Here is a 27,040-nt window from a genome sequence, read left to right as displayed (position 1 = left end):
CACTTCCAGATATATAGCTAAGATAAATGAAAATGTCCATGAAAAAAACTTCTTAAATGTTCACAGCAACATTATTCATAATAGCCAAAAAAATGAAAACTCAAAAGTCCATCAAATGATATACAAAATATGGTAAATCCACTAAATGAAATATTATTCAACCATAAAAAGGAACAAAGTACCAATACATATTACAATATGGATGAACCCTGAAAACATTATGCTAAGTGAAGGAATCTACTCACAAAAGGCCACATATTGTATGACTCCATTCATACAAAATGCCCAGAACAGACAAATCCAAGGATACATAAAGTGTATTAGTGGTTGCCAGGAGTGGGAGGGAAAAAGAAATGGGAAATAACTGCTAATGGATATGGGTTTCTTTTTGGGGGTGATGGAATGTTCTGGAATTACTGATGATGGTTGTGAAACCTTGTGAATGAACTAGGAAATACTGAATTGTTCAATTTATAAGGGCACGTTTTATGGTATGTCACTCTATCTCAATTTTTTAAAAAAAGAACACAATCATATCATCTGTCAGAAATATATTCTGCAGACACAGTATCTTGCTTTCCAATGTGCTACTGAACAATCAAGGGGTCAAAGAAGAAATCAAAAGATACATTAAAAAATCAGGAGACAAATAAAAATGGAAATATACGAAAATTTATGTGATGCAGCAAAAGAAATTCTAAGAGAAGTACAGAGCAATAAATGCCTACCTTAAGAAACTGGTTCTTTAAAAAGATAATCTTTAGCTAGACTTATCAAGAAAAAAAGAGTACTCAAATAAATAAAATCAGAAATGGAAGAGGAGATATTAGAAGTGATGCCAAAGAAATACAAACGATTATACAGTGAAGATCATATAGTAAATAATTATATGCCAAAAAATTGGACAACCTACAAGACATGGAAAAAATTTCTAACATACAACCTACCAGACTGAATCATGAGTAAGTAAAAAATCTGAACAGATTGATTTTTACTAAGGAAATTGAATCAATAATCAAAAACTTCCCAAAAAACAGAAGTCCAGAACCAGACAGCTTCACTAGTGAATTCTACCAAACACTCAAAGAATTATAACCAGTTCTTCTCAAACACTTCCAAAAAACTGAAGAGGAAGGAGGGCTTCCAAACTCATTTCATAAAGCCAGCATTATCCTAACACCAAAACCAGACAGGATTCTGCAAGAATAAGAAATTACAGGCCAATATCTCTGATGAACATAGATGTAAACATCCTCAACAAAACATTAGCAAACTGAATTCAACAATATATTAAAGGATTATATACCATGATCAAGTGGTTTTTTTTTTTTTTATTTTATTTATTCATGAGCAACACGGAGAGAGAGAAGCAGAGACATAGGCAGGGGAAGAAGTAGGTCCCCTGTAGGGAACCCGATGTAGGACTCGGTCCCAGGACCCCAGAATCAAGACCTGAGCCAATGGCAGACAGACACTCAACCACTGAGACACCCAGATGCCCCAATCAAGTGGGACTTATTCCTGGAATGAAAGGTTGGTTCAATATCTGCAAATCAGTTAATGTCATATACCACACTAATAAAATGTATGCTAAAAATCATATGATCACCTCAATAAATGTAAAAAAGCACTTGACAAAATTCAACACCCTTTTATGATAAAAACTCTCAAAAAAGTAGGTATAGACAAGACAAACCTCAACATAATAAAGGCCATATATGACAAGTCTACAGCTAACATACTCAGCAGTAAAAAGCTAAAAGCTTTTCCTTTAAGATCTGGAACAAGACAAGGATTCCCACTCTTACCACTTTTACTCAATTTAATATTGGACATTCTAGCCAGAGTAATTAGATTTAAAAAAGAAAGACATCTAAATTGGAAAGGAAGAAGTAAAAATGTCACCATGTGCAGATAACATTATATACAGAAAACCCCAAAGATTCCACCAAAAAAACTCCTAAGCTAATAAAAAAATTCCAGCAATGTTGCAGGATACAAAATCAATACAAAAACAAAACAAAACCTGTTATATTTCTATAGATTAATAACCATCAGAAAGACAAATTAAAATAATCTCACTTATAATTGCATCAAAAAATAATAAAATATCTAGGAATAAATTTAACCAAAGGGGTGAAAGACCTGTATACTTAAAATAACACATTACAGAAGGAAATTGAAGATAACACAAATCACTGGAAAGATATTTCATGCTCATGGATTGGAAGAATTAATATTTTAAAGCATTCTCATGATTCAATGGAATTCCTATGAAAATTCCAATGGCAGTTTTCACAGAAATAGAAGAAACAATCCTAAAATTTGTATGGAACCACAAAAGACTCTGAATAGACAAAGCAATCTTGAGAAAGAACCACAAGCCTGCAAGGCATTATGCTCCCTGACTTCAAGCAATATTACAAAGCTACAGTAATTAAAACCATACGGTATAGGCATAAAAACAATGAAACAGAATAGAGAGCCCAGAAATAAACCCATATATGGTCGATAAGTTTACAACATGGCCAAGAATATTAAATGGAGAGAACAGTCTCTTCAATAAACAGTATGGAAAACTGGATAGCCACAATCAAAAGAATGAAACTAGACCACTATCTTACACCATACACAAAAATTAACTCCAAATTGATTAGAGACTTGAACATAAGACCTGAAACCATAAAATTCCATAGGCAGTAAGCTCCTTGGCACAGGTGTTGGTGATGATTTATTGAATCTGACATAAAAGTATAAACAACAATAGCAAAAATGAACAAGTAAGGCTACACCGAACTAAAAAGCTTCTGTATAGCAAAGGAAAATATCAACAAAATAAAAGGCAACCTAATGAATGATAGAAATTTTTTGCAAATCATTTATCTGACAAGGAGTTAATATTCACAATATATAAAAAACTCATACAACTCAACTATATAAATATATATATATATGATTAATAAATGGGCAGATCTGAATACACACTTTCCAAAGAAAACATACAGATGGTCAAAAAGTATATGAAAAGATGCACATCATCATTATTATCATGGAAATGCAAATCAAAACCCCAATGAGATAGCATCTCAAACCTATTAGAATGGCTATTATCAGTATGCTTCACAACTGTTACAATGGCTAATATCAGTAAGACAAGAAATTAAAGTGTTGGCAAGAATGTGGTTATAAGAAACCAATGTGCGCTGTTGGGGAGAATGTAAATTGGTGCAACCACAATGGAAAGGAGTATGGAGGCTCCTCAAAAAGTTAGTATTATTTAAAGAACTACCACATAATTCAGCAATTTCATTTCTGGGTACTTATCCAAAGATAACTAAAACATTAATTTAAAAAGATGTATGAACCTCAATGTTCAATGTAGCACTATTTAAAACAGCCAAGATATGGAAACAGTCTAAGTGTCCATGAATGGATGAATGGATAAAGAAATTGTGGTATGAAGGCACCTGGGTGGCTCAGTCGGCTAAGCATCTGCCTTCTGCTCAGGTCATGATCTCAGAGTCCTGGGGTCAAGCCCCACTTCTGGCTCCCTGCACAGTGAGGAGTCTGCTTCTCCCTCCCCTCCCTCCAGATCTCTTCCTGTCACACATGTGCTCTCTCTCTCTCAAATAAATAAATCTCTAAAAAAAGAAAAACTGTGGTATGTATATGTGTGTATATATAAATGTATGTATTTCTATATGTATATAGAAATATATATATATATATAATTCAGTCATAAAAAGGAATGAAATCTTGCCATTTGCAACATGGATGGAACTTGAGGGCATTATGCTAAGTAAAATAAGTCAGAGAAAGATAAACAACATACAATTTCTCTTCAATGTGGAATGTAAACAAAGAAAAACCAAGCTCATAGATACAAAGAACAGATTGGTGGTTTCCACAGGCAGGAGTTGGGGAGAGGGGTAGATTAAAAAAAAAATAGTAGTTAATTGTACCTCAATGCAAAAAAAAAAAAATTTTAATAAAAAGAAATTCTGTAAAACAAATAGTCAGTTCCAGAAAGCATGGCTTTTTATTTCTCTAAAAAGTACTGTATGTTTTGGGACACCTGAGTGGCTCAGCGGTTGAATGCCTGCCTTTGGCTCAGGGCGTGATACTGGAGTCCTGGGATGGAGTCCCACATCGGGCTCCCTGCATGCTCCCTGCATGTCTCTCTATGTCTCTCATGAATAAACAAATAAAATCTTTTAAAAAGATACTGTATGTTTTTTGTCAGTTCTATAAGGAATCAGGTGGAGACCCAAATGAACCAGTACAATATTTCAAATTTATTCTAGTGATGTTTTTAGTGCACCTCATAGATTACTGCTTGGAAAATACAGGGCATATAGCAATTTCTGTTATTGTTGTTTTAGGAGGAGAATGGAAATACCTTTACCACATCAACTAAAACCTAAAATCTTTTTTTTAGTTGTAATAAGTATTTTAGAAATCATTAAATATATTGCTTAATAAATTGTAAGGTAAACATCCTTACAACCTACCCTCCATAAAAGTACCTTGACAATCACTTTAGAAGCCCTTCCTATGCCCATCTTGAAAACAAATCCTCCCCCTTGCCAGAGAAACAACACTGTCCTGACTTTTAACTTATTTTTAAGATATAATTGATATGACATTAAGTTAGTTTCAGGTATAACATGATGATTCAATATTTGTATATATTATGAAATGATCACAAGTCAACATCCACTACCGCAGTTAAACAATTTTTCTTGTGATAAGAACTTTTAAGATTTCTCTTAGCAACTTCCAAATGCATAACATAGTATCATTAACTATAATCACTATACTGTACTATCTTGACTTTTATATGCATTGTTACCTAATTTGCAGTTTAATTATTTAACTATGCATCTCTAAACATAATTTTTATTTTTTTATTTTTTTTACAATATATGGCTTTTAGGAATCTCAATCTATAGGTTCCCCCTTTACCTCTTTTTTCCCCCTTACAATTTATTTGTTGAAGAAAATGGGCCATTTGACCAAGAGAGATTCCCAAAGTCAAGATTTTTGTTGACTGCAACCTTATAATGTAATTTATCACTATTCCCTGTCCTCTGTACCTCCTGAAAATTGACAACTGAATCTGGAGCTTTACCAGATCGACATTTGATCTGGGGAGAGTAAGACTCCTCTGTAGGTGGTGGTGTCTTCCTCCTCAAGAAGCACAGAGTGTATGTGTTACTCTCTTTCATGTTATTAGCAGCCATTGAGGTTCAATTCCTCCAGGGTTGCAAAATGATGATATTCCAATTTTATCCTACCTTCTTCATTTATTGCTGAAATGTTTCTATAAAGAAAAACTTCCCCTACTCAATTACTTAGCTACTCAGTGGTATATTCATGGGAAAGCCAAAATAAATTCTTGATCTTTTCCCTTATTCACCAGCTTTCAAAATAAAGAACCAGTTCCCAAGAATAATCCCAAGATGATGAAAACAAACAAAAAATAAAAATAAAACTGGGAAAGGGGTTAGGCTGTGTGCTATCTCCATATCTGGCAAAACCCTGTATCTTCAAATAGTGTTACTAAAACTAAAACAAAGGTATTACTACAAGGCAGGGTCTGATGAGACTATTCTTACTAAGACCAATGCTGTCTGTCATAATTCCCACTGTGGTTACCAACAGTTATCAGGATTCCCAGAATTCCATAAGCCCTCAAGATCTTTCCAATAAGTCATAATATGCTTGAGTTAGCAAGAAGGAATTCATGGTAGCTGCCTTCAGTACAGTTCATTTGACACAGCATCCAGAATGCACAGTAGGGAGAGAACTCTCATCAAAAGCAGATAAATTAGGGAAGGGAGCCTGTGTACATTACCAGAAACACCAGTGACTGGAAAATCTCTGCTTTACAATATAACCAATTCATGTCTGGATTTATCTAAATTTTAAAAATATCTTCCAATATTATGCTAAATCTTCTTCCCTATCAGTCACATGTTAATCAGTAAGAGATTATAAAACTAAAGTAGGTCACTTGTGATTTGTGAAAATAGATTTCTGAGACAGAACCCAAACAGCAGAGTTGGAGGAAGCAGGGGGAAGTGAAAGAGGGTGGTGAAATAGGAGAAATGACCTGCTAATTTGAAAGAGTGACGAAGCTCAGATGTTTGTTTGTTTAGAGAGAGCTCGTGAGTGGGGAAGGGTAGAGGGAGGGAGAGAGAGAATCTTAAGCAGGCTCCACGCTCAACACAGCCTGAAGCAGGGCTCGATCTCACAACGCTGAGATCGTGACTTGAGCCAAAATCAAGTTAGATTGACTTTTAGAGGCTTGACAAACTGAGCCACCCAGGGGCTCCTCAGAGAATGTTTTAAAAGGCAGGGGAACCCACGTATTTTTAGGTGAATTAGGGGGGGAAAAATAAAATTAAGCAGCCATAAGCAAGGAAAAAGGATGAAAACAAGAAAAAAAAAGACACTTTTTTTTTTTTTTTTTATGATAGTCACACAGAGAGAGAGAGAGAGGCAGAGACATAGGCAGAAGGAGAAGCAGGCTCCATGCACCGGGAGCCCGATGTGGGATTCGATCCCGGGTCTCCAGGATCGCGCCCTGGGCCAAAGGCAGGCGCCAAACCGCTGCACCACCCAGGGATCCCAAAAAAGACACTTTTAATAAATTAATACGGAAAGATCCTGCCAAGACAAAGAGCTAAAGTAAAAAAGCAGGGTGTACCATAGTAAGTATTTATGTGAAAAGGAGGTCGGGGAAGAATAGAGATTCACATATTTTTGTATTTGCTTATATTTGCAGAACATAGCTCTGGGAAGAGATACAAGGAACTCATGCAGTGGTTGTCTGAGAGGAAGGTTATCAGTTAAGTATGAAATTTTTCACTATACACCCTTCTATATTTTTTTCCTAAACCATGTAAATATACAATCTGTTCAAAAAATAAACAATAAAATAAAGCATCAATCTGATCATACCACTTTCCTACTTAAACTCCTTAGGTATCCTCATCACCTTTCAGGGTAAAATAAAATATCTAAACATCAAAGCCTAATCTCTCCCCATTTCCCTCACTATGGATTCCACCTACACTGTATCTGTACTGTATCTGTAAACAGTCAATATTCAAGACCACTTCCTTCAGGTGTTTACTGCCTGCATTTCCCTCCTCAGCTGGGTCATACACCCCTCATTTGGATTCCTCTAATAAATATCTCCATCTATCCTAACAAGTGACACACATATTGTAATGATGGGTTTTCACCTTCCCCAGATCCTAGGCTCTTTGGGAATCACAAAGTTTTCATTTCTATATCCTAAAACACACACACACACACACACACACACACACACACACACACACACACACAAACTCTATTGACTGAATGAGATCATGAGTATGATGCAGAATATGCCACCTGAATTGTTTGTAATTGTAAAAATTCTTTTTCTAACACAGTCCCATACATGGATACCATGTTTGCATTGTAGTGAAACCTTTTTAAAAGACTCTGTGCAAGAACCAAACCAGGCTCACACATTATTCTCGTTAGCCTTCAAATTCTGAGACACAAGGTTCCTCGGTCCTTAGAAGTCAGGATTTCGGGATCCCTGGGTGGCGCAGCGGTTTGGCGCCTGCCTTTGGCCCAGGGCGCGATCCGGGAGACCCTGGATCGAGTCCCACGTCAGGCTCCCGGTGCATGGAGCCTGCTTCTCCCTCTGCCTGTGTCTCTGCCTTTCTCTCTCTCTGTGTGTGACTATCATAAATAAATAAAAATTAAAAAAAAAAAGTCAGGATTTCAAGCAGCTCTGCAGAGAAGTAGAAACACAGAAGACTTCAGACAAAAGCTCCAAGTGTAGTTTTAAAATGATCAGATACAAGGTTTCATGAAGGACTTAAAGAATAAAATAAAGCTTTCCAGCAGCAGACAAGTAGGTCCTACTCTGAGAACAGGTGTTCAGCCCTTAGCGCAAAGAGAAGACACACAAGAAGCTGTGCCATTGTACCCAGTGAAGCTTTACAATCACCTCATTTTTTCATCCTCTTCTCCCTCAATGTGAGTACCAACAATGCTAATACAATCACAACTTCTACTGTGGAATTCCAGCCTAGTTTTTTTTCTTCTTCTTCTTTCATTACCCATCAAAGATTAGCCAGCACTGAATAAGCCAAGTTTCCATTCTGGAGGCTACAGATAAAAATAGCCTGCATTGCTGAGTGGATCATAATTTCCAATTTACACAAGTGGAATGAAGTTTTCTGTCCTACAAATGTAAAATGTAGTTCTACTGAAATCCAAAGCATCAGGTGCTTCACCCTATAGGACCCTAAACCAAATGAAAAGAACCATTTGAATCAAGTCTCCATTAAAGTTCCAGATTCCAACAATCCATTCCTCCTTGAAAGTAAGTTAAAACCTCCTTTGCTACACCAGTTTGTGCTGTTGCCACTCAAGTAAAAAAACACATAAATCAAGGTGACTCTATTGCCATTAGAATCATATTTGGGGGGTTCCTCGGTAGCTCAGTCAGTTAAGAGTCCAACTTGTGATTTCGACTCAGGACATGATCTTACGAGTCAAGGGTCAGCGGGGAGTCGGCTTGAGTTTCTCTCTCTCCCCCTTTGCTCCTCCCCTACACAGCGTGTTTCCTCTCTCTGTCTCAAATAAATAAATAAATCTTTTAAAAACACACACACATTTGGGCTTGGCAGCTGCAGTGGGCATCTATTACTCGTAACCACCCAACCCTCATTCCTTCCTATTCTTGTCAGTGGAACTGACATCCCTTTGAAAAACATTTGTTCAACTCTACATGGCTCAGGTAGAGCCGGTTGACTCTACTCCACCTACTGTGACTCAGGTGTAGCCAACCATGGCATTCTTTTGACCACAGAGATGTTATTAGTGATAGGCCCATGAGTCACTCAAAGTTAATCTTAAAACTTTGGCTGGACTATGAGAAAAGGGATACACTCTCTCTTTCAGCTACTTTCTCAGTAAACACAGAGACACTGCCTAAAAAATGGCACAAACACAGAAAAAAGAAGAGCCAGGAGATGGTTAAAAAGGAAGATCTTGGGGCGCCTGGGTGGCTCAGTTGGTTAAGTGTCTGACTTCAGCTCAGGTCATGATCCCAGGATCCTGGGATAGAGCTCCACATCAAGTTCCCTGTTCAGCAGAGTCTGCTTCTCCCGCTCCCTCTGCTGCTCCCCCTGCTTGTGCTCTGTCAAATAAATAAAATCTTAAAAAAAAAAAAAAAGAAGAAGATCTGCCTGAGGCCCTGAAACCAGTTGTGTCTGTGGTCATATCTACTCTTGAACTTCGCCACAATGAGAGCCCATTAACGTCCCCTTTCTTGCTTTTTTTCTGCTTAAGGCAGTTCTGTGCTTTCTTTTACTTGCTACTGTGATATTTTTGTCTTAAATACAAAAATGAAATAAGTATATATGAATACTTGTGTGTAGTTCTCCCTTTTCCTTCTTTTCTCTCCTCAAATCTAAGATAATACGTTAAAGGCTTGGAAGAAAGTGGGGTAAACAAGAGAAGTATGATCTCTGGATCTGTCCACAAGCTGCTGCCTTAGCTGTCTGTACAAGGCTAATCTATCTATACCATTGTTTTACTCTAGTGCCAGAGACACTAATTGTAGATGGGATAGCATTAAAGTTCCTTCAAGTCCTGGGATTTATGATTCTATGAAGCCTCGGCTGCCTCATCTGTAAAGTGATGAATATCTCTTACTGGATTCTTAGGAGGATGAGATACAGCAAAAGAATAGTTTACAAAGGTTACTTTAGAAAGGGTGGGACTTTATTCCCACAGCAGTTTCTCCATAGTGTATCCACCAAAAAAAGCTAACAGACCATTCAAGAAATTATAACAGAATGTCAAAAATGTGTAAGGCACTGGGGGGGGGGGGGGGGGGGCAGGGCGGATACACAGATTTAAAAAAAGGTCTAAAAATGCATCCCATGTAGAGTACCAGACAACTACACATAAAACACCAAAGAAAACATACAAGTTACCATAAGGTAACAACGCAATGTTGTGGGAATTTAAAGGAAAGAAAAACCACTTCTTGAAGGAAAGGTTTCAGGAAGGAACGGCATTCAATCCTGCCCTGACACTTGAGTAAGCATTACCTTATCGGAAACATTCTCATATAGGAAATCAGGACTAAAATTACCCATACATGGATACAGTGCACACAATTTAATCACTCCATGATTCTAAATGTCCGTCAAGCAACTGTTTTCAAAGACACACAGAAATTAAAACATTTTGCTACCTTGTACAAAATAATCTGTGCAGAAATTGTCAGGATAATTTTCTCATTGAGAATTATATTTTTAACCAGAAGGAACTTGAATAAAATTTTTTAATATCTAAATTATTGCCCATACAATTTTTACTGCTATAACTTTCCAGTGAAACTGTAAATTCCTTGAGGGTAAAGCCCACTGCTATTTACTTTTTTGTGTTCCTCATCTTGACAAGTGTTCATTAAATGAATTAAATAAAACACAAAAAAAAAACACAGTTGAAAAGTGTTACATTAAAAAGTGTGAAAAATGTCACCCCCAGAAATCTTAAATTACTAACACTTCCCAGAACACATCATGCACTTGCACAATGCTTTGTGCCCATGCTATTCCCCTTCTCAGAATGTCCTTCAATCTGTCCTTCAATCCCTAGCTTCTGAAAATGTCTCCTTCAAGCTCTAGCTCTAATGTGACCTTCTCTTTGAGGCACGTCCTGATTTGTCCAGGAAGAATGAATCATTTCTTCCTCTCCAAGTGCTTTGTACATACTCCTCCTATAGAATTGTCACTATGTAAAAATGATGCTTACAGGTGATTGTACATGGAGGGGGAAGGGAGACAGGGGGAAAGAGAAACAGAAAGAGAGAGAAAGGCAGGAGGAGGGAGAGAGAGAGAGAGAGAGAGAGAAAGGGAGGGAGGGACACATGCCATGAGAGAGAGCATACATTTACCAGTGGGTAAATAGTAAATGTCTTGAGGGTAGGGCAGAGGTCTTTTTCTTTTCCTATGCCCAAGATACAGGACAATGTTATAAAGTATGTGTACCAAATAAACCTCTGTTGAGCTAAACTAAATAAACTGAAAACAAAAAAAAGCAGAGATATTACAACCCCAATCTAAATCTCAGAAAGTTATTTTATGGATATAAACAAACTGCTTCTAAGTATATATGAACAGGCAAAAGACCCAAAATGACCAAAACAATACTCAAGGGGAAAAACAAAGTTAGAGAATCGATGCTACCTAACTTGAAGAGTTATTATAAACTTAAGAGTAATCAAGGCAGTGTGTACTGGTGAAAGAACAGAGAGATCAATCAAACAGCACACAGAGCCCAGAAAAAGACCTCCATAAATATAATCAACTGATCTTTGACAAAGGAGCTAAGGCAATACAGTGGAGCAAGACAGTCTCTTCAACAAATGGTGCTGGAACAACTGGATATCCACATACAAATTAATAATAATAGATACAGACCTTCCAAGCTTCACAAAAATGAACTCAACATGGATCACAGACCTAAAAGTAAAATGTAAAACTGTGAAATTCTGAGAAGATGACATAGGAGAAGACCTAGATGACAATGGGAACGGTGATGACTTTTTATGTACAACATCAAAGGCACCATCCGCAAAAGAAATTGCTAAGCGAGGCTTCGTTAAAATTAAAATTTTCTGCTCTTCAAAAGATAATGTCAAGAGAATGAGGAAACAAGTCACAGACTGAGAGAAATCTGCAGATGACACATCTGAAAAAGGACTGTTATCCAAAACCAAGAACTCTTAAAACTCAACAGTAAGAAAACAAAACATTCTGATTATAAAATGGGCCAAAGGCCTTAACAGATACTTCATTGAAGAAGATATACAGATGGCAAAGATGCTCATCATGTCAAGCAAAAAATGCAAATTAAAACAACAGTGAAAAAAAAAAAAAAAGCAACAGTGAGACACTACACACCTTAGTGTGGCCAAAATCTGGAACAATGACAACACCAAATGCTGATGAAGGTGTGAAGCAACAGGAACTCTCATACATTGCTGGTGGGATGTAAAATGGTACAACTACTTTGGAAGACAGTTTTGCAGTTTCTTAAAAAACTATGCATACTTTTGCCATATGTTACAGCAATTATGCTCCCTGGTGCTTATGAAAATATTTGGTATTTATCCAAACATCCATACAAAAACCTGCACACAGGTGCTTATAGCAGCTTTATTCCTAATTGCCAAAACTTAGAAGTAAGATGCCTTTCAGTAGACGAATAGATAAATAAACTGTGATACATCCAGACAATGGATATTATTCCGAGATAAAAAGAAACTAGCTACCAAGCTATGAAAAGACCTGGAAGAAGCTTAAATGCACATTTCCAAGGAAAGAAGCCAATCTGAAAAGGCTACACAGTGTATGATTCCAACTCTGACATTCCAAGAAAGGCAAAACTATGGACACAATAAAAAGATCAGACAGGGGCACCTGGGTGGCTCAGTAGGTTAAGCACCTAACTCTTGATTTCAGCTCAGGTCATGATCTTCAGGCTCTGCAGGGAGTCTACCCCTCCTCCAGCTCTTTTGTATATGTGCACGCCTGTGCGCTCGCTCGCTCACTCGCTCGCTCTCTCTCCAAGACAAATAAAAAAATACCTTTTAAAAATCTGACATTGCCAGGGGAGTGGAGGGAGAGGAATGAATAGAGGGACACAAAGGATTTTTAGGATGAAAATACTATGCTATATGATAACGATGGATATATGTCATTATACATTTGTCCAAACTCACAGAATGTAAAACACCAAGAGTGAACCCTATGGAAAATTACAGACTCTGGCAATTATGATGCATAAATGTAGACTCATCAGTTGTAACAAATGCACCACTCTGATGGAGGCTGTTGATAATGGTGGAGGCTGTGCATTCTGTAGGAGCAGGGGGTATTATGGGAAATCGCTGTATCTTCCTCTCAATATTGTTGTGAACCTAAAAATGCTCTAAAAAAATAAGTCTTAAAAAAATGCTTTTTAAAAGATTAAGGGGAAAAAAGGGGGCTATCACTACAACCATGCACCTCTCCCATATTGAACTTCTTGAATTCAGAATAAATCGTTAAGTGTCAGGTTAGAACAAAGTCATCTACACATGGATCAAGATATTTGAAATCAAGGAAATCAGAGAAATAAAGAACGGCCTCCTATGAAGCCTTTTGTCTTGACAACAAGGCTACTTCAGGTTCGATCATTAAATTGAGTCCTTGAACACTTGTAAGGGATGTTCTCAGCAACTGCTAGTTTACTAATAGTATGAGGTGCCTCCAAACATTATAGAAAGTGGATTCAAGTGACAATGAGCATAAAATAAAAACATGTATGGGAGGAAGGACGGAAGAAAATGCAAGAATTGGCCAAAAATGACCCATAGAATACCTAGTCCGGACACAAAACCACTCTGAAGAAATGAAAAATGTTTATCTTACAAATGTAATTAAAAAGATACTGGCACCCACATCTCATTCTGAAATCAAAAGGAAGTTAGACCATTTAAAATGAGTAATGTTCTGTACTGCCCAGAAGGTTCTAGGGAAAAATCTGATACAGATCAATGCGTAAATGCAGTAAGACAGCTACCCTGTTAGTTACAAAGCAGATAAAAAAGACACCGGGCTTTGAAAGGAGGAACTGATTATCAAATACCATGAACGGTAGAAAAGAATGAAAATATCTGGCCAATACATGGTACAACAATCACTAGGGCTCCCACCACACAAAAAGATAAACACTAATAATGCAGCACATCCTCTGCGGAATAGGAAAATTTTAAAGGCCAAAAATTACACAAAATAGAGAAACAACGAGAAGCCTAGCAACCAGCCTCCAAACACTCTGTATCAGAGACACAAAGTTATAGTCGTGACCCCTACCGCCCTCACTCCCCAGTTAGGGAAAGACATCTGAGACCAGTATCTCTGATAACTGTCATGTCAGAGTAAAGAGCTACTATGGTGGCAATATATGAAAATACTTCAAGGGAAGAAAAAGTAAGAAGTCAGGTAAGGCCTGCTGGAGGACATCACCCCTCACCCAAGTCCTCAATATTGCTCAGAATTAAACCACAAGAAAGAAAAGTGGGATTAAAAAATAAAATAAGGAAAGAATGTCCTGGGTATTCAAGAAGGAGCACTAGTTAAGGAGTCAAACCCGTAGCTAACATGTAAACTAACACTCAATACATCCAGGCACCCTGAGAGGCACAGGTAAACAGCACTAATAAAAAAACAACTACAGTTGACTTGGTCATTCCCACGTGCTGAAGAACTAAGGATAACAAGACAACTGGGACAAGTCCTTGCCCTCAAGACACAGAGTCTACTGGAAGAATCTATCGATAAAATAAAGACATAGATAGAGACCACTGTCCTGATCCCTTCACAGTTGAGAACCCCAGACTAACGGAATCTGTTGGCCCTAAAATGCAAAGCCCGAGAACCTGATGAGGAAGTCAGGGTGGAGTGAGAAGGAAATGAGTAAGAGGTAAGAAAAGGAGGGCCAACTGTCCTCAAACCAAGCTCCCCAATGCGCAGGATCAGGGTGAGCTCGAAGATCCCGCCGTCTCGCGGGCAAACAGGAGAGAGAAACTCTTCGTCAAATAGGATCGGCACGTGCGCGATTTGGGGTGTGGTTAGAATCTCCACTTGCCTTCCTGCAAAAAAACAAAAAAAAAAAAACAAAAAACCCTGCCTTGCCCATCCCGACCCTGTCCAAGAACCCCGCGGACCCCACCCGCTTTCGGGGAATGAAGAGAGCACCTTGGTGGGCGCGAGCGGCCGCTCTCCCGGGACCTGGCCGGGGGCGTTCGCTTCCCGCGAGTATCGGTGCGCGGCCGCCGAGCTGCCATGGTCCCCGCGCCGCTGGGGAGTGCCACAGCCACAGGAGCCCGCGAGGGAAGCCGCGCCTGCGCCCGCGCCCGTACTGGCCTCTTCGCCCCCAGCCGCCTCGCCAGGCAGCAAGAGCAGCAGCAGCAGGAAGACGAGACCCAGCCGAGCGCAGTTCCCACCAACCGGCCCTACTGAGGGCGCAGCCATGTTTTCCCGCGAGCCATGTGACCCGCCGGGTCACGTGGCCCCGCCCTCCTTAAAGGAGACAACCCTGAGTTGACTTTGGAGGTAGCCTTGGAGTTGCTCTCTCTCTCTCTCTCTCCAATTTTTCTAGGTATTTCTCCTTTGGAGCACCCCTCCTTGGCTCCGCCGACTTTAAAACACAAAACCCTACAAAGCTCAAGGACTTCTAGCCAACTGTGAGCCCCATTATTATTTCTTGGTTGAAAAACGATCATCAAATTTGTTGAGCATTTGCTAAATGCTAGGCAGTATGCTAAGTAAGCAAACTTTTTGAAATCTCATTAATCTTCACGGACCCTGTAATATTGAGTCCACCAAGCAATTGAAATGACCCGCCCAAGGTCACACAGTAAATAAGTGTCAAAAACGAAATTTAAACCCAAGGGAATCTAACTTAGACCTTGAGTTTGGCCATTATGCTGTACTGTAGGCAATTAAATAAGCTTAACTTAACACGACATAAGGGGAAGATGAACGTGTTGAAAGAGTTCGCCAACAGGTGCAATTAGAGAAATCCTAGGCACAGCTGGGAGAGGGACAACAGTAGCTCTCAAAGAGTCCCAGACCAGCCAGCATGAGCATCACCTGGGAACATGAGAGAACCGCAGTACTCTGGTCACCTGGGCGGTTAAGTAGGTTAAGCATCTGCCTTCAGCTCAGGTCAAAATCTTGGGGTCCTGGGATGGAGCTTGTTTTGGGCTCCCTGCTCAGCTGGGAGTCTGCTTCTCCCTCTCCTTCTGCCCCTCCCTCTGCTTGTGTGTGTGTTCTCTCTCTCTCTCAGATAAATAAATAAATAATCTTTAAAAAAGAAAGAAAGAAAAGAAGAAAGGAAAGAAAGGAAGGAAAGGAAAGGAAAGAAGGAAGGAAGATAGGAAGGAAGGGAGGGAGGGAGGGAGGAAGGAAGGAAGAAAGAAAGAAAAGAAATGCAGTACTCAATCAGAATCTGTGAGGACAGGATGCAGCAATCTATGTTTTCAACAAGTTTTCCAGATGACTCCAATGCATACTGATGCACACTAATACACGCTAAAGTTTGAGAACCACCGTTCTATAGGGCCATGTTTCTTTAGAGTAAAAAAAAAAAAATCAGAAATAAAAGAGGATAGAAGGGGGAACTCAAAGTTTTAAAATGACATTTCAGGGGCACCTGGGTGGTTCAGTTGGTTAAGCATCTATCTTTGGCTCCCAGGATCCTGGGATTGAGCCACACATGGCTCCTTGCTCAGCAAGGAGTCTGCTTCTTCCTCTCCCTCTGCCTGCTACTCCATCTGCTTGTGCTCTCTGTCAAATAAATAAAATATTTTTTAAATTATTAAATAAATAAATAAAATGTCATCTCAGTCAACTGTAATATGTGCACCTGATTTAAATATTGATTCAAACCTACTGACCTCCACATTTTTGAGAAAATCAGGGAAATATGACCACTGAATCGAATTGTGATACTTGATAAAATTAAGAAATTAATATCAATTTTGTTTTTAGGTTTATAGAATTGATAATAGTATTTTTGGCTATGCTTCTTAAAAGAATCCCTCCTTTGAAATATATGTGTCGGGATATATACATATGGATAAAAAGATATGCTGTCAAGGATTTACTTCCAAAAAAATGGATGATGGGGGCAAGGAGGTGGCTAGAGATGAAATAGGATTGGTCTTGAGGTGACAATTGTTGAAACTTGTTTATGAGTGTCTGGGTATTTGTTATATTTCTCTACCTTATGTTTGGATTTTTTAAATAATAAAGTCCTTTCCTCCTTGTTGACTATTTCACAGTTTTCTAAGAGCTTCTACACACTTCTTATTTTAGATCGCAACCACTTGGCAAACAACCTACAATTATTATGCCCATTTCACAGTTGGTGCAGCTAAAAAGGTCACTGTTTTAACTAGGCTATATATTTACTATGGACAATCTAGATTCCAGGTCAAAGATAATTACTGTCAATCTCTTTGCAAAAGTTCAGTCTCAGCACATGCTGTGTCAGCTGCCCTTCTGAGAACTGAACACCTTAGCTTCATGATCCTGCTAAACCATTAGGGTATGACCTCCATGAAGGCAAGGATCCTGCCAATTTTCACCACTGAATCAGCAAAATTAGGCCAAAGCCTAGCACATAATAAACACCCAGTAAACATTTATTGAATTAATGGACAAATGAATGAATGGCAGTAATCATGACCTCTTTCTCTTAAAGGGAAGCAAATTATTAAGAAAGTAATATAGATTTAGGCTTAAAAAGAGCTATGTTTAAAGCTGTCCACTTGCAAGAGGTCTGACAGAGGCAAATCACCTTCCTGAGCCTCTCTTTCTATGTGAAATAGGAATAACAATATCCCCTTTTTAGAGATTTTATAAAGGTTAAATGAGTTAAAGCATGTAAAAGACTTAGCTCAGTGCTTGGAATTTCCTAATACCTCCCCCCAAAACTTTGCTATTATTAGCAGTCATCATCCAAGATGGAAGCTTTGTAGGTACTCCAGGAAGTATCAATCTTCTCTCTCAAGCCCTTGAATAATTTCTCACAGGTCACCAATCAAGGAGTAAGTGGAAAACATTGATGAGAAATCCCTAGGTGAGGATACTTATGATAGGAATTAGAAGTAAACCTACAATTTACATGTCAACTCTGTACAAATAAGGGCATTTTATTTAGAATCTCTCCAACCCTCCAACTCCCTTTTGAAGTCCTTTTGCAGGTCTTCTTGCCCCTTCTACCTAACAAAGCTGAATGAAAGGATCCAAGTCCTGAAAGTGTATGTGTTTACTAAGCAGCAAGGAGATTACTGTGGCTTCAATAGAGTGAGCACAGGGAAGATAAAAAGGGAAGGATATTAGAAAGGTAGCAGAGGGCCAGGTGATGTCAACTGTGATAAACTTTTACCATCAGTCAAAGGTGGTGCCCTTGAACAGTTTTGAGAAGACACTTCACACTTTTCTTGATAATCAGAGTCAATTTCTCTGCCAAGTTAGAGATTGCTTGTATCCCCTGCTGGTCTCTGAACACAAGAAATCCAAAGTGCTCTGATGGCAGCCATGACTTTTAGTTCAATGGGACCCTTCCTGTGTCTAAAGAAAAAAATTCACTTGCTTGAGGATAAGGACCTCCAACTCTGCAGAGCCCAGAGTTATAAGGATGGGAGGAACAAAATCCCTAGTGAGTCATTAGGAGTGATAATAAGTGGGACAGCTTATTATCCCTTGATTCCTAAAACTCTGTATTCCTACTACTTGGGGACACAGTGCCATATAGACATCTCTGTTTCCTTATAGGTGTCCTTATAGGTGATCCCATCCTGCAGAGGATGGCCTCCAAGCTGGTTTCAGTTGTGCCTTCAGAAACTCATTCCCACTCTCCATGAGGACAGCTTGTTTCTGGTTGATGTGGTATGATATAATACCAATTGATCCCATAATCAGGGGTTACCCTGCATCTCCTTCCTTATGAAATGGGTCCCCTGCTGAAGTCCTATGTTGGTGGGAATGCATACCTGTGGATAAGGCATTCTACAAGCTCCCAGGCAGTGGTGCTGGCAGAGGCTCTTGGAGCAGGAAAGGCAGAGCTTAAACTGTGTTTATTGCAAAGATTTTCCATTGTCACCATCTTTCAAGGCCACTCCTGAGCATAGCTATGATGTAGTTACCTTCCATTTTTAGGTTGCATCCTTTTCGTGAGCCTGCTCATCCAAAAACCCACATTGGGCTTTTTTCCTCCTACTTCTGTAGGTCATAAGGGACCCCTACATGACCCTAGATGTGAGTGGAGGGAGGGGCACTGGTGCAATGGTGGTAATGTGCAGCTTACTGATGTCATCAGGTCTTGCTTGGACTTGATCTTGATGTACCATCTTATAATGGATTTCTGCTGAGCTTACCTGATCTTAGGACTTGGTAGTTCTGGTACAACCAGTTAATAATGCAGTTCCAGGACCATGATTACTTGGTAGCCAATCATTTTATCTCTATCAGAGCTTAGGAGCATGTCAAGAGCTGCTTTTTAAAGCATTCATCATTGTGTGAGTCAGGGTTTTCCAGAAAAGCAGAACCAACAGGATGTATATATATTTATACATAGAAGGAGATTTATTATGAGGAATTGACTCACATGAGTCAATTGCCAGAGCAGGCAAGTCCCAAGATCTGCAGGGTGAGTGGGAAAGCTGGAGATCCGAGAGAACTGATGTCACATCCAAGTCCAAAGGCCTGAGAGATAGGAGGAAAGACAATGGTGTAGTTTCAGTTCAAAGCCTGGGAAGCTTGAGATCCAGTAAGAACCAATGTTTCAGTTTACGCCTGAAGGCAGGACAAAAGCTGATGTCCCAATTGAAAGGCAGTCAGGTAGGAAGAACTCTCTCTTAATCAGGGGAGGATCAGCTTTCCATGCTAATCAGGCCATCAACTGATTAGATAGGGCACACTAACACTAGGGAGAACAATTTGCTTTAGTCAATCTACCAACTTAAATGTTAATCTTATCAAAAAACACCCTCACAGAAACACCTGGAATAATGTTTGACCGAATATCTAGGAACTTCATGGTCCAGTCAAGGTGACAGAAAATTAACTGTCATTCTCTGCTGTGGATGGCCCGACTTTGCTTCAGAATCCCAGAGGTCAGGGATCCCTGGGTGGCGCAGCGGTTTGGCGCCTGCCTTTGGCCCAGGGCGCGATCCTGGAGACCCGGGATCGAATCCCACATCGGGCTCCCGGTGCATGGAGCCTGCTTCTCCCTCTGCCTGTGTCTCTGCCTCTCTCTCTCTCTGTGTGTGTGACTATCATAAATAAATAAAATTAAAAAAAAAAAAAAAGAATCCCAGAGGTCTCATGCTGTGATTCTATCACTTGGGCTTGCCATCCTCTTCATTCTGCTTCTTCCCTGCTGCTGAGCTCTTTCTACCAGCCCCATTTACACCTGGCCTTCCATGTCCCTTGGTATGTGGGCTGCATCTATAGTCCTAGTTGGGGAATATGTTGTCTCCAGAACCAGATCAGCCCTTGTGATTCCTTCTTCATAGTAGGGGATGCATAATGTAGCAATTTGTCTTTTACTTTGGAGAAGAAGTAAAGGTCCTGGCACAGGTCTGACCAGAGAACCCGCCTTTACTAAGATGAAAAGTTCCTGAATTTTCATAGATTTATCTCCCTTCTCTGGAGTGTGTGCTTCTTATGAAGGTCTCCAGTGTGCCAGACCCCTCTTGCTCATCTTCTCTGATTAACATAATATCATCGGTGTAATACAGCATTATAATATTCTGTAGGATGTCCAGATACTTTAGTCCAGCTCCCTTCAAACTATATTACTACACAGTGCAAGAACATTAACATAGGACATGAGTAAAACTGTCAAGCAGGGCCTGGCAAATTTTTTCTGTAAAGGGCCAGATGACAAATATTTAAGTTTTGTGGGCTACATAGGATTTCTGCTGCATATTCTTCTTTGATTTCATTGTTGTTATTATTTTACAGACTTTAAAAAATGTAAGAACCATTTATAATTCAAGGAAGCTATCAGCAGCTATGGGTGGAATTTGGTTCTTGCTCGGAAGAAATATTTTCCCCATTCCACTTTAATGTGGACACTTTCCAATCCTTCTTCCTGACTGGGATAGGGAAACAAAAAAACAAACCAAAAAAGCCCCCATACATTTGCCAAGTCCACAGCAGCACATTATATACCTGAAGCCTTATTGATGTGCCCAGGCAACAATGCCATGTCAAGCATAGCAGCTGAGAGTGAAGCTAGGATTGGGTGAGCTTGCTGAAGTCTTCACTCCTTTCAGTGGGCTGAACACCCTTGGCCTCCTTCGAACTGTAGATGTTTATCAGCACGTTTATTGATTACTCACCTATTTTGCCATCCACACACAGGCCCACAGGGCAAGTCTCGTTGGCTGCCCCTCCGCTACTTCGCCAAACTGTCAAATTTGGCTATTATGAATAATGTTGCTACAAAGAGCAGATGAACATTCATGTACAGGTTTCATGTGGACATATGCTTTCATTTCTCTTGAGGATAAACTAGGAATGGGACTGTTTGGTCATATTTCAATTCCGTTTTAACCTTTCAAGGGAACTGCCAAACTGTTTTCCAAAGTGGCTGTACCTACATGCAAAAAAATGCAAATGGACCACCATACACAAAAGTAAGCTCCAAATGGATTAAGGGCCTAAATGTGAAACCTGAAACCATAAAAAATCCTAGAAGAGCATGTAGGCAGTAATTTTTTCTATATCAGCTGTGGCAGTGTTTTTCTAGATATGTCTCCTGAGGCAAAGGAAACAAAAGCAGAAATAAACTGTTGAGACTACATCAAAATGGAGCTTCTTCACAGTGAAGGAAACCATAAACAAAATTAAAAGACAACCTACTAAATGGAAGAAGATATTAGCAAATAGCATTCCTGATAAAGGGTCAGTCTCCAAAATATACAAAGAACTTACACAATTCAACACCCAAATAACAATCTGATTTAAATGGGAAAAAAAGACATGAATAGACATTTCTCCAAAGAAGACATCCAGATGGCCAACAAACACATGAAAAGATGCTTAACATGACTCATCATCAGGGAAATACAAATCAAAACCACTATGAGATATCACCTCAGACCAGTCAGAATGGCTAAAATCAAAGTGAATGTACCATTTTACATTCCTGTCAACAATGCATAAGGTGTTCCGATGTCTCCACCGTGATAGTTAATCTTGGCATCTCTTCTAACATAAAATCTTTTTTCTCCATTATCAGGCCCAAAATTTCTTCAGTTCGGCTATACTGGGATTTAATCCTGTTTATAGCCTGGTAGCCACATAGGAGGTAGGGCAGCTCCTGGTGCCAGGTGGACCTGTTACCTTGTAAGGAAGGAGGCTTTGTAGTATCTTCCCACAGGGGAGAACTGCTAGTTGGGAGAGGCCACCTCCACAAGCTCTGGACATTCAGGGAAGTCTACAGAACCACATTTCCAAGGGCATGTACCTGCCCCATGTTTCAGGTCCAAGGCTTTTCCAACCTGATCCCTGACTTTAGCATAGGAGACCTGCCTTAGGTGAGTGTCCAAACATCTCTGGACCCCTGGGTTCTAACAATTAAACCACCAACCTGCCATTCAGCTGGGTCTGGTCTTGCACAATAAAGGATAAGGACCTCTTCACAAGCTGCCAAGGAGGCTCTCTGGCTCTCACACTCAGTTTTTCGTTTTTTGTTGCTGTTGTTTACCTCATGTTCAGGTTTTTTTTTTTTTTTAACTGTTTGTCAACTGCCCTTGGTTTTTCATCATCGTTTGTAGGGGGTGGGGGTGAATGCAACTTGGTAATAACCAGACAACCCTGTTATCCTTGGATATATTGTACCTGTTGACCTTTCAAATTCCTGACTCAGCACAATAGCATAGACATTTCTTTCCACATGGACATTTTCCAAGGTCACAATCAGTAAAATTTTTAGCAGTTGGGCTGCCACCCTGTGCCAGGGACATATCCCACCCACCATTCAAGATGAGAGTCCTCACTGCCACCCAGGCAGTGGGTGACACCATCCCAAAACCCATCTTATCACCTGTCAGGTGATTCCTCTCAAAAATAGGTGCCAGTATTTCAGTAGAAATGCAAGAGAGGGGTGCCTGGGTGCCTCAGTTGGTTAAGCATCTGCCTTCAGCTCAGGTCATGATCCCACATGGGCTCTCTGTTCAGCAGGAAGTCTGCTTGTCCCTCTGCACCTCACTTCTGCTTGTGTGCATGCTCTCTCTCTTTCCCAAACAAATAAATAAAATCTTTAAAAAATGCAGATATTTTTGGTGGTAACATCTGTGAAAACTACAAGGGGAGAGAGAATGAGAAGGGGTTGGCATCAAATCCTCCAGATGGCAATACAGGCATGACACCTGTGTCTTCTTTTACTTTCACCTTTCTTCCTGGAAGGAGCCAGGAAGAAACCCTGGGCAGGAAAATCTTCTGAATCTAGTGCTTGTGACAGTTAACTTCATGTAACAGCCTGACCGGGCCATGGAATGCCCAGATATCTGTTTAAACATTATTTCTAGGTGTGTTTGTGAGGGTGTTTCAGAAGAGATTAGCATTTGAATTGGTAGACTGATTAAAGTAGGAGGTCCTCTCCAATGTGGGAAGGCATCACCCAATCAGTTGAAGGCCTGAATAGAACAAAAAAGTGGAGGAAGGTTTAATTAGTTTTCTGACTACTTGAGCTGGAACATTGATCTTCTGCTCTTGGCACTTAATGGTTCTCAAACTTTCAGACTTGGACTAGAACCTGCACCATCAGCTTTCTGGCTCTCAGGCTTTAGAATGACACCACCAGCTTTCCTGAGTCTTCAGCATGCAGATGGCAGATGACAGGACTTTTCAGACTTTGTAATCACATGATCCCCTTCCTTATAATAAATCTCATTTTCCATGTCTGTGTCTCTTCTATAGCTACGTTTATATCTATCTTCCATTGATTCTGTTTCTCTGGAGAACCAATTCAGTGCTGCACTGAGAAGGCCTAAGTGAGCACAATGGCAACCTCTAGAGCAAAGATTGCTTATTAGAGGATTCTTGCACAAAGCCAAGATGGCCAGGCCCTGATCTTCCCAATGCGTCCAGTCATTGGCTGGAGCTGCTCAGAAAGTGTGTCCTCAGTTTAAATACTGGCTGATCCCACAGGGGCTGCTGCTGGAGGCTGTCAGTTGACTATACTCCTTGCTTAAGATTTTACTTATTTGCCTACATGAGAGATCACAAGCAAAGGGAAGGGACAGAGGGAGAAGCAGACACCCCAGAGGGAGCTCGATCTCAGGACATTAGATTCTGACCTGAGCCGAAAATAGACGCTTAACCGACAGAGCCACAAAGGTACCCACTGCAGGTCTGGTCTTCAGGGGAGATCAGAGCATGCACCTCCTAGTTGCCAGCATGGCTAATAAGGCCCTTTGTAATCTGGCTCCTCCTCTTGTTTCATCTTCCATCAGGTGCCCTTTGTTTACCATGTTCCAGCCATGGTATTCTTCTCACTGCCCCTAGAACACAGTGAGCACTATCCACCTGGAGATCTTTGCACTTGCTGTTCCTTCCACCTTGGATGCTCTAACCATGTCATGACTGGCTCTTTCTCATCATTCAGGTCTCAACACAAGTATTACCTCTTCAGTGAAACCTTTCCTGGTCTCCACATATAACTCGATCCTTCCTTATTATGCTATATCATACCACCTCTTCTATTGTCTTCATGTACTGGTCAGTACCTGAAATTATTATTATTTTTTACTTCTCTCTCCATGGGGACAAGTATAGCATCTTTAGTATTCAACACTATATCCCCCATGATTATAACAGCACATGGTATGTATACATGCTAAGTAAGTATTTGTTGAATAAATGAATGACTCATTAAAGGAATAAAAACCTTCAGACTCTCATGGAACATCAGCAAATAGCAATGCTTCAAAACATTTGTGAGATGAACCCTGGAGGTTGATTTTGTCTCAGAAGCTTGCTGCCTGACAGTGTCATGCTCACATAGACCTTCACGATGTGACTTTCTGTTTTGTCATCCAGGAGGGTCTGTGAGATGGTTATAATAGCATCTCCATCATTTTGTGATGATCCACTTTAATTAATTCAGTCAGTATTTGTTGCATATTAACTAATTACCAAGCATGATTCCAGGCTTGAGAACAAAACAGATAAAAATTATTTCCCTCGTGGAACTAGATTTAAATAACTCAAAACATGTGAAATACTTAGAACATTGCTTGGTACATAGCAATACTCAAATTATTAGTTATGATTATTACAATTTTCAAACTATTATCAAAGGCTTTTAATTTAAAAAAAAAACTTTGTTTGTTTGAGAGAGAAAGCATGCATGGGTGTGCATGAGCAGGGGGAGGGAGAGAAGGAGAGGGAGGGAAAGACTCTCCAGCAGACTCCCTCCAAGCACAGAGCCTGACGTAGGGCTCCATCTCACAACCCTGGCATCATGACTTGAGCTGAAATCAAGAGTCGGATGCTTATATGACTGAGCTACTCAGGTGTCCCAAGGTTTTTACTTTTAATATAACACTTTCCTCTGTATATTTAGAGAGTAAAAATGAGAAGTCCAAGTAATTAGAGGCAGGAAAATGTTGCCATGCGGTTTCTCATTAGGCATTCCTCCGAGCCATTGGGTGGTGAAATCCCCTTTTTAAAAAGCCTATTAACTTAGGCTTTTTAGTTTTGCTATTTTATGGAGGCAGTGAGGAAAACTTACACACAGAGAACTTCTCAGTTTTTGTTTGTTGTTTGTTTTCTTCTTGTAATAGTTTGGTCTTCTCTCCCTCCTTGAAAGCAATCTCCCCTCCCAAAGGCTTTCTTTAAGAAAATGCTTTAAGAAAATGCAAAGAAGAGATACATTTGAAGGATTCACAAACAGAACAGGAACTCCAGAAAAGTTAACTATTCCATATCGGAAGGGAGTAGGACAGTGTCAAGAACAGACCCCCCTCCCCCCCAAAAAAAGAACAGAACCCAACCTGAAGATTCTGTAGCAGGTGCTCTTGGTCTTCACTTGGGTGCTGTCCTGGTTCACTGCCTACCTGCCCAAGAGGTCTGCTATTCCCTGCACACTTACTTCTGCAATTGGCTTGCCTTGCTCAGTGTCCTCTTTGTCTCCACCCCCCCATACACAGCTTCTGCTTCATCATGGGGCAGTTCCTGTTTCCAGTATACCCTTCAAGGCCTCAACACCACTGCCCACCCAGCCTCACTAAGCATTGACTGTGCTGCTAACACTCACAGCATCACTGTCTCTCCACTCAGCTGTCCCAAAGAGGAAGCATGGCTTGTCCAGTTCCTCAGTCTCACACCACAGCCTAGCATAGGCCATGAGAGCCTATGATTTAGCTTGACTCATATAGTCACCCTTGGTTCCATCAGCTACCATTAGACGTTCAGGCAAAACTATAGGGTGCAGCAGAACTATTTAAAATAAGGCTTGGCCGGTCTACCCCCAGATTCAGTAGGTCTTGGGGTAGGGGGACAGAGAATTTATAATTCTAACAAGTTCCCAGATGCTGCTGCTGATCAGGACAGTTTGTAAACTACTACTTTCACAAAATACAGGTATATCTTGTTTTATTGCATTTTGCTTTATTGGGCTTCACAGATATTGTGGGGGTTTATTTTGTTTTTTGTTTTTAACACATTAAAGGTTTGTGCAATCCTGCAGGAGGCAATGTTTCAGTGCCATTTCTCCACTGCATTTGCTCAGTTCATGTCTCCATGTCCGTTTTGGTAATCTCACAATATTTCAGTTGTTTTTCATTATTGCTATATTTGCTATGGTGATCTATGATCAGTAACCTTTGATGTTACTATTATAATTGTTTTGGGGCACCATGAACCACACCCAGGTAATGGTAAACTTCATGAATAAATGTGTGTTCTGATTGCTCCGCTGTTTCCACAGCTCTGTCTCCCCAGGTCTCCCTATTACCCGAGACACAAAAATATCGAAAGTAGGCCAGTTAATAACCCTGCAATGACTTCTAAGTGTGCAAGTAAAAGGATGAGTTGCATATCCATCACTTTAAATCAAAAGCTAGGAAGGATTCAGCTTAGTGAGGAAAGCATGTTGAAAGCCAATAGGACAAACACTAGGTTTGTGCCAACTCTTGTGCCAACTCTTTTTTTTTTTTTTTTTTAATTTTTTTATTTATTTATGATAGTCACACACACACACACACAGAGAGAGAGAGAGAGAGAGAGAGAAGCAGAGACATAGGCAGAGGGAGAAGCAGACTCCATGCACCGGGAGCCCGACGTGGGATTCGATCCCGGGTCTCCAGGATCACGCCCTGGGCCAAAGTCAGGCGCCAAACCGCTGCGCCACCCAGGGATCTTGTGCCAACTCTTAC

General features: G+C 40.1%; 1 protein-coding gene across 2 annotated transcripts in view; it reads right to left on the bottom strand.

Annotated features, from left to right (window-relative positions):
- SUMF1 (sulfatase modifying factor 1) overlaps positions 1–15,161 on the bottom strand; it is an 88,443-nt gene extending 73,282 nt beyond the window's left edge. The window contains exon 1 of one of the 2 annotated variants that reach the window (XM_025984482.2): positions 14,835–15,161. In XM_025984482.2, coding sequence (XP_025840267.2) covers positions 14,835–15,110 — 276 coding nt within the window. In that variant the 5' untranslated portion in view covers positions 15,111–15,161. The remainder of the gene's footprint in view (positions 1–14,834) is intronic. The other variant, XM_025984488.2, reaches the window with a different exon arrangement.
- Positions 15,162–27,040: the final 11,879 nt, after the last annotated feature.

The sequence above is a fragment of the Vulpes vulpes genome, chromosome 9 (assembly GCF_048418805.1).
Source record: "Vulpes vulpes isolate BD-2025 chromosome 9, VulVul3, whole genome shotgun sequence".
Taxonomy (NCBI): domain Eukaryota; kingdom Metazoa; phylum Chordata; class Mammalia; order Carnivora; family Canidae; genus Vulpes; species Vulpes vulpes.
The sequence above is the reverse complement of the archived record's forward strand: the minus strand, read 5'-3'. Positions and strand labels throughout refer to the sequence as shown.